Below are 8355 nucleotides of genomic sequence, written 5' to 3'. Positions count from 1 at the left end.
GGGAAAATAAAAACAGCAAAGGCTTAGTGCTTAGTACCACTTGGTTTTTGCCAGCATGCCCACAGGCACAGAACAGAATGGCAAGCCAGATCATATGCCCTGAGGCTGTAACAGGCTTTGTACGTTTGTTACCCAGGGCTGAATTATGAGCATTTGCCTGTAGTATTGGAACTGGAGCCTTACCTTCTTCCTTAAGCTGTCCACACTCCAATCCCAGCCCAACTAGACTCTGTATCACTTTTCTCCCATGAACCACTTGTCTTCCATCACATCCATGTCACTCTCTATTGCAGTATGAGTGTTCCCTCTCTCTAGTCAAACAGCTGCCAAAGGTAGTAGACTAACTTTGCAGCCACCTGAAGGGAAGAGTTGAGTGTTGGCTGCTGATTAGAAGCAGTGTAAAGATTCTGGGGCTTCCTTTCCAGAATTTCTTTGCTCTGTCTTCATAAAAGAATAAACCATTTTGTGGCCCAAGAAGGACAAATCAACACATAAAATACAGACATTTAATCTCTGTTCTCCAAGTTATTTCAAATTATCTAATTTTCAGAAAGCCTGGTTTTGTTGTTGGTTTGTTTGTTTTTGCTAATTACTAAGAGAAGCCATGACAGGAATCAGGAACTCTTACATAAAATACTGTTCCTGTTTGTCACAGTATGTCAGGGCATTAGAGGTGAGCTCTGCACTCATCATCCCAGGAATAGGAGAACAACCAGGAAGGATTCTATTACTTGTTGACAATAAAGACAACCGCAGACATTTTATAGCCAAAAGAACCACCCCCAATCAAATTATTTGCAGAATGCATAGGTTGTTTTTGTTTGGTTTGGTTTTGTTTTGTTGTTGATTTTGTTTTGAGGTTTTTCTGTGTTTTGTTTGGGGGGTTTGTTTGTTTGTTTGTTTGTTTGTTTAAGATAATATTTCTCTGTGTAGTCTGGGCCATCCTGGAACTCTATAGACCAAGCTGGCCAGAGGTCCACCTGCCTCTGCCTTTTGAGTGCTGGTTAAACACATGTGCCACCACTGCCCATCTGCATAGGTTGTTTTGTTGATGGTGCTGGTGGTAGTATTTTGGATTTCTGAATTGCAACCAAATCTTGTCCTTAATTCTATTTTTTGGGCGACAGTAACTTAATGCTATCAATCTCAAAGACATATCACGTTTAGGGTACTTTGGTCATCATTCCTGTTAGTCTTTTCACACACACACACACACACAGAGAGAGAGAGAGAGAGAGAGAGAGAATCCATCATCCATCCAAGGGACATATAACTTACCCCAGACAAATACAAAAGGTCTCTCATCCTGCTTAGCCACAAAATACAAAGTCATAGGATTCCGCTTTATTTGCTCATTTTGTCATTTTCAGATGGTTCTTTGTTGTCCAAGTCCTTTCCATAATGCTTGCCCTGACCTACCCCTCACTTCTTATGGAAAGCCAAGAGCTTCACTTAGTTCCTGTTCTGTTACACTCATCAGGACCCTGCTTGCTCCCCACTGGGGGATTATCTTAGCTGAGAAATTGTCTCCACTATGGAATCCCTCCCTGCATGTGTGAATAGATGATTCACCCTTTCCACAGAACATGTTTAAATAAAGGGTTATAATCAAAAAGAAGACTTGAAAGACGGAGATTTTAGTTTTGTTTTTCTGGGGCTGTTTGTTTGTTTGCTTGCTTGTAATGATAGGCAAACAAGAAAGGTTTTTTTTTTTTTTTTCAGATGCTCTGACCTTGTGGTTTTCCTGCCTACTTCTTTTGTGGGTATCCAGCCACAGAAGAAACATTATTTACTTAACATTGTTTGCCTCTCAGGACAGAGCAAATAAAATCTTGGCCTTGTTTGGTTTGTTTGTTTGTTTGTTTGCTTGCTTTAGGACATATACTCAGCAGTTTTTTAAACAAAATCTCCAATGTTATGGACACTTCTCTCTTAATGCTTCATACACAGATGTCAAGTTCCTCTTTACAAACAAATTTAAAAAGAACAAGCACTGGGGGAGGAGAGGTGGATCACCAGTTAACAGTAGCATTTATTGCTCTTGCAGAAGACCCAGGTTTAGTACCCAGCACCCACAGGTTGTCATAAACCACCTGTTACTCCAATGTCAATGGATCAAAAGCCAGCTTCTGGCCTCTAAAGGATCCCTTATGTATGTGACACACATCCATTCACATAAGTACACACTCATAGTCATAAAAAATAAATAAATAAATAAATCTTGAAGGCTGTCTTTTTCTTTGATGTCTTCTTTCTATCACATATATTTAATTTTAAGTTTTTTTCAATTAAAAAAAAACTGAAGAGAAGAATTATTCCAAGGCTGATATTTATTAAGTATGATTTCATTCTGCCTCTCCGAAAACAATCTTTAGAATACAAGGTAGAGGCAGATTTGATTCACAAATTGAACATTTCCCCCAGTCCAGGGCTGGGAGTCAGGTGAGCATCTCTGTTGACATTTATGGAAAATGATCTTTGTTTATGAATGGAATTTGCTTTTATTTCTGCAGGCAATGCTCTTCTCATAAAAGTAGGTGCAGCTTCACAACTCAACGGAGAGAAAGTATAGGGACAGTCATCAAAGTCACCTGCATGAAAACAAAGAACATTTAAGCTAGAGACATTAAGAGTTTTGCACAAGGAAGAAGCATATGAAGATTTCATGGAATGATGTGATGTATCTGAAGTATAAAAAATGAAAGTTATGAAAAATATACTGTTATTATAAGTGTGAGGAGATGGGCTCATTCTGACAGCACTGTCTGAGCAACAGGTACATATGTACTTCCTGCAGAGCAACAGCCACAATCTATTAGCACTTTGAAACAGGCCCTCAGCCTTTTGGTTCTGCAGGATTATTGCTTGATATAAGGGTGTTAAGATTTTCCAACATGTACTTGTTACTGTTTCCTCTGAAGAAAAATACAAGTCCATTTGTGATACATATTGCTAATAAATGAAGACATCCCTAGGACCCTTTCTACTATGACTTTTCAGGGTTGCAAGAAGAGAGATAAATATCTATAGTTAGCTGGCCATAGTATGATGAGTACCAGTGGCTAAGGAAAGACTGTTTTCATGGATACCCCTAACTTTCCCACACAATGATGGAGACTAAGACTATATAGTGTGATTCAACCAGTTTCTTTTGCTCACCCAGACCTACCGTTGACTGGTACAGTTTATACATACTAAGGATAGAAAGAATGCAGATCTAAGTAGGTTAAAGAGTCTAAGACACGGCACAATCTTAAGCCAAAGGCCTTTTTAACCCACTGTGCAGTTTCCAAATCAGTTTTAGGCCTGAAAAATAGAATTAGTTTTTAGAATAAGTGTAATAAAAACTAGGAATGGGAGAGGGTGTCCTGTCATTAGCACTGAGAAGTGACAGGTTGACCACAGTCAGGCTGTCTAAGCTTATCTGTCTATGTGTGGAGCTGAAGCTGAGTTTGGGCTTAGAAGGGCTATTGCATCATGATCCAAGTAGAAAAGAATGCAGTCATCATGGCATCAAATTTAAGGGGTTTGCTTCTCCCCACCTCAGGTTTTCAAGATGGGGCCTCATTCCGCAGCCAAGGCTAGTCTCAAATCTAGGACAATCCTCTTGTAAGTCTCCTAATATAGCACGTGCCACTACACCCAGCTTTTAACTTAACAGTTTTCAAATTTTCTCCATCCTTTTTACTTTCCTTTTGTTGTTTTTTTCTTCTTTATTTTGAGAAGACTTTCCATTTTTAGATTGTAGATCCATCCTTTCCCAGCAATTTCCCTTCTAACACCCCATCCTCAGCTAAATACCTGTGTCCACCTACAAGTATCGATGTCTGTGGTAGTAACTCAAGGGGTATTTGTGGTAGGAGGCAGTAGCCATGAGAGCCACAAGACCTGAGTTCTGGCTCAGTCTGCTGCTAATGCTCTTAGTGACTGTTCATGAGCGTCTTTACTATGATTAAGTTTCTCTCTGTATAAAATGAGAAAATTGAATTAGAGAATGTCTAGGGTTCTTTCTCGCTTCTGTCTGTGATAATTTGAAGAGCCTTTGAAGTTTTTAAACCTTCTGTCTCTTCTGATCCCCATTGGTCTAATAGCTCATCAGTCTATACATTCTTTCTCAGATAAGAATGAGTCCAAATACACAGCTTCATGTATCTACAGAAAATCACATAGATCTACATATAGTTACAGAATAGATTATATTTAGTGCTTATCTGGATATATATCATAGGTATTATACTGTATTATATTGTATATCATCATAATATATAATATAATAAATATTAATTACATTATGTATGAAATATCTACTTATTTTGAGGGAGAAGTATTATCCAAGATTCAACATATAGTCTCTCAGGTTACTGAGTATCTCTGGAATACAAATGCAAACAAAAGTGTCTTGTGTTTTACCATTTGGGAAGTTTACTTCCGAAGGAGGGCTGGGTACAGATCCTATTGATTTGAAAGTACAATTGGTTGTTGTTGACTTGAGTGATGGTGTCAATAACTGGGGCTCATTGGTTTTCTTTAATCTCTTCTGTTTACGCCTAATATTTATCCCAAAACTGTTTCGTCCACCTGAAAGAATACCAGAAAAAAATGTTAAACATGTAAAGTTATCACATTCTGTATTAAAATAGGTGAGACTGTGACATAGTAATTGCACTGCCTTCAACAGCCCCTTTAAAGACAAAGTTCAATGTTTAATATCTGTTCATTTGGGGAATTAGCTTTTCTATACAGTTGTAAGAAGTAAATTTGTCCTGTGGTGTGTGACACATGAAAAGCCAAGAATGTCTGCTTCTACTAGAGCATAAGGACTTGTAGGTCACCAGTATACCCAGTATAAAAGATATCTGGGTATTATCTGTAGACTCTTAAAGTACAAACGTTGCCTCTCTGAAGGAAGCAGACTAGCCTTTGTGTGGAGACTGATACAAGTAGCCAAAGTTGAAGAAAAGATCATTTGATAATAGAACACCAGTTTATGTTGGAATTTTGATAGAAATTGCATTGAATCTGTAGATTGCTTTTGGTAAAATGGTCACTTTTCCTATATTAATCCTACCAATCTATGAGCATGGGAGATTTTTCAATCTTTTGATACCATCTTCAATTTCTTTCTTCAAAGACTTGAAGTTATTGTCATACAGGTCTTTCACTTTTTTGGTTAGAATTACACCAAGATATTTTACATTTTTTGAGACCACTGTGAAAGATGCTGTTTTCCTGATTTCTTTCTCAGTCTGTCATTTGTATATATGAGGGCTACTGATTTTTCAAGTTAATCTTGTATCCAGCCACATCACTGAAGGTGTTTATCAGCCGTGAGCATGCCCTAGTAGGATTTTTGGAGTTGCTTATATAAACTATCATCTTATCTGTAAATAACAATACTTTGATTTCTTCCTTTCCAATTTGTATCCCCTTGATCTCCTTTGGTTGTCTATTTGTTCTAGCTAAAATGTCAGGTACTGTGTTGAATAGATATATAGAGAGTGGACAACCTGTCTTATTTCTAATTTTAGTGGAATTGCTTTGAGTTCCTTTCTTGGATAGTTGCTTAGTCCCATTGTCATCAGAGAGGCATCCTCAGGCAACTGATGGGGACAGATGCAGAGACCCACACTTAAGCATCAAGCAAAATTTGGGGAATCACATAGAAGTGGGTGAGAAAAGATTGTAGGGGCCAGAGGGGTTGAGAACAAGGCCCACAGATTTAACTAAGCAGGGCTCATAGGGGCTTACAGAGGCTGAACCAACAATCAATGAGCCTGTATGGATCTGACCTAGGCCCTCTGCATGTACGTTATGGTTGTTTAGCTGGGTGTTTTTGTGGACACGTAACAGTGGAAGTAGGGGCTGTCTCTGACTCCTTTGCCTGGTCATGAGACATTTTTCCTCCTACTGGGTTGCCTAGTTCAGCCTTGATATGACAGCTTGTGCCTTGTCTTATTATAGCTTGTTTTGCTTTTTTTCAGTTATTATCCCTGCAAAGTCTGCTCTTTTCTGAAGGAGAAATGAAGGAGCAGTCAATTAGGGGAGAGGGGATGTGAGGTGGGGTTGAGAGGAGGGGCTGTGGTTGGGATGTATTATATAAGAGAAGAATAAAAAGGTGGAGGGAGGGAGGGAGAAAGAGACACACAGAGAGACAGAGACCACCAGTTGCCTCCACTGGGAGATGTCCTCAAGTGAAGGGCCACTGTTGAGATACATTAGAGGCCATTACATGTCACATTTGGCCAAGTCCCATCAGAAGAGTCACCCAGGCAGCTCATTTGTGAAGCATCTTCAGAAATGTTGACATGACACTCCACCTTTCACCACGCCTTGCTTCTCACATCCACACAACCTACTGTTGGCTACTGGCCAAAAGACCCCATGACCCAGTTCCTGAAATTCTTTAAGTGCTTGGTCAATATTCTTCTAACTGAACCACAGGTGAGATGACAAGCAATCCAAGAAATCTGGGCCAAACAAAAGCTCTACTGAGTTAAACTAAGGCCCAAGCTATAGTCGTCCCTTGACTTCCTCCATCTTAGCACAAAAATACAATCATTTTTATGACGTGGAAGCAGACTCCATTTTGGTAGTCTTGTCATATGAATTCATTAGGAGACAAATTGATATGACCAATGCTGTAAAATAAGTGTAATTTAAAACCACACCTAAGTGAACATCTTACCTGAAAAGTTATCCAGCTGAAACCACCTGCAATGGAGATGCATGTACCACTGCTCCCGCACGCTCTCCTTCATCACACAGTAAAACACAAAAATGAGGAACCCTAAGTCAGGAAAACAAGTTCAGTCTGTTAACCTTCCTCCACCTGTTAGCACCAATCCCTTGACTCAGGCCTATTCTTGTCACTATCCATGCCAGTGAACCCCAGGGGTACGTATGTCTTTTTAATTTCTTTATGATCTCTCAAAAGGCAGAAAAAGCACAAAGTCAGTATTAAGATTCCATGCCCACCATTGTTTCCCCACTAGGCTGCTTGCTATCCATGCTAGAGCATGAGATGCCAGGACTATTTTAGGATGCCCAACCTCAGACATAGTGATCAGTGATTCTCATCTTCATGTACTGAATTCACATCCTTGACATGCAGCATCCTCTCACATTATCAATGGCATGTGGCAGAAGTCATGGCTGTTCACTTCATTAGGCTATAAAATACATCCCCCTGCATCCACTTATGCTTCAAGAAATCAATTATTTTGTCTTGACAACATCTTGACATTTCTATGCATGGTGAGTCCCAGCTATGTGACTGAGTCTTCTAGGAAGCAGACACCTCAGCCCTGGACAACTCTTCAGATGACTACAGGAGCAATAGACTGACTGCCTGACTCCAAATTCATAATGGTCTTTGAGCCAAACATGAATCGTTAAGTTGTGCCTGGATTCCTGACCCTTGAACATTGTTGAAATTAGAAATGTATATGGTATTAAGCTGCTGAATTTGGGGGATAGGTTGTTACACAGTCATAAATATCTGATACATATGTTCTTTGGCATAATGAACGCATGTGTAAAGCATGTCCTGCTCTGACTTTGTCTGGTAAGTAAGAGGGAAGTGCTGGAGATATCAATTGTTAATGTGGGACATTTTTCATTTCTACCCTATAAAATAGTTCCGGGGGAAATAAAAGTAGGACTTAAGATTATTCTGACTGAAATGTCCCTGGTGAACTAATTGGATTTCTTCAAGATGGGGATGGAATTGACTAAAGGAATTCTGGCCACTACTCTGACTTTTATTTATGGTCCATGCCCAAAGTCATTATCCACCAAGCTCACACAGATAGCTCAACCTGAAAAGCACTTCCTACTTGTGAGTTGTCATGATCCTTGGCTTCCATATTATGAGCCCTCTTTAGTCCCATCATTCTCTACAGACCACCCATCTTATCTTCTGCTGTCAAGCCTTTGAAGGTCTGCCTTCTATCTCCTTTTCATCTTCATATCCCTTTTTTCCCTCTGCCCCCAGGGCAATGTGTGGCAACTCAGTAGACAGTTGTTGACTTGACCTTCCAAGCATGTGACACATAAATTCTTATTGTCATCTATAGCCTTAGCAATACTTGTTTGGACTTCAAAATATATTTTGTGGGTCAAGTGCTGTTTGGAAAGCTTTGTTCTCTGTAAAGAGTTCAACTTGCCTCTACATTGGAAAATTATCCTGCAGGTAAATTATTCCTAGCACTCATTGAAAACTGAGCATGAGTGAATGGGGTAAATAATTTCAAAGCTTATATATTTACTATTATTATTATTATTATTATTATTATTATTATTATTATTATTGCTTCATACTGGGGATTGAACATAGGTCATTATACATGCTCAGAA

General features: G+C 39.2%; 1 protein-coding gene across 1 annotated transcript in view; it reads right to left on the bottom strand.

Annotated features, from left to right (window-relative positions):
- Nucleotides 1-2390: 2390 nt before the first annotated feature.
- Nucleotides 2391-8355, bottom strand: part of Adgrg4 (adhesion G protein-coupled receptor G4) — an 84761-nt gene continuing 78796 nt past the window's right edge. The window contains exons 20-22 of the mRNA XM_034486268.2: nt 6679-6787; nt 4411-4565; nt 2391-2591 (exon numbers count right to left, since the gene is read on the bottom strand). Coding sequence (XP_034342159.1) covers nt 2401-2591; nt 4411-4565; nt 6679-6787 — 455 coding nt within the window. The 3' untranslated portion in view covers nt 2391-2400. The remainder of the gene's footprint in view (nt 2592-4410; nt 4566-6678; nt 6788-8355) is intronic.

This window comes from Arvicanthis niloticus, chromosome X (genome assembly GCF_011762505.2).
Source record: "Arvicanthis niloticus isolate mArvNil1 chromosome X, mArvNil1.pat.X, whole genome shotgun sequence".
Classification (NCBI taxonomy): domain Eukaryota; kingdom Metazoa; phylum Chordata; class Mammalia; order Rodentia; family Muridae; genus Arvicanthis; species Arvicanthis niloticus.
This window is presented reverse-complemented; position numbering and strand designations above follow the sequence as displayed.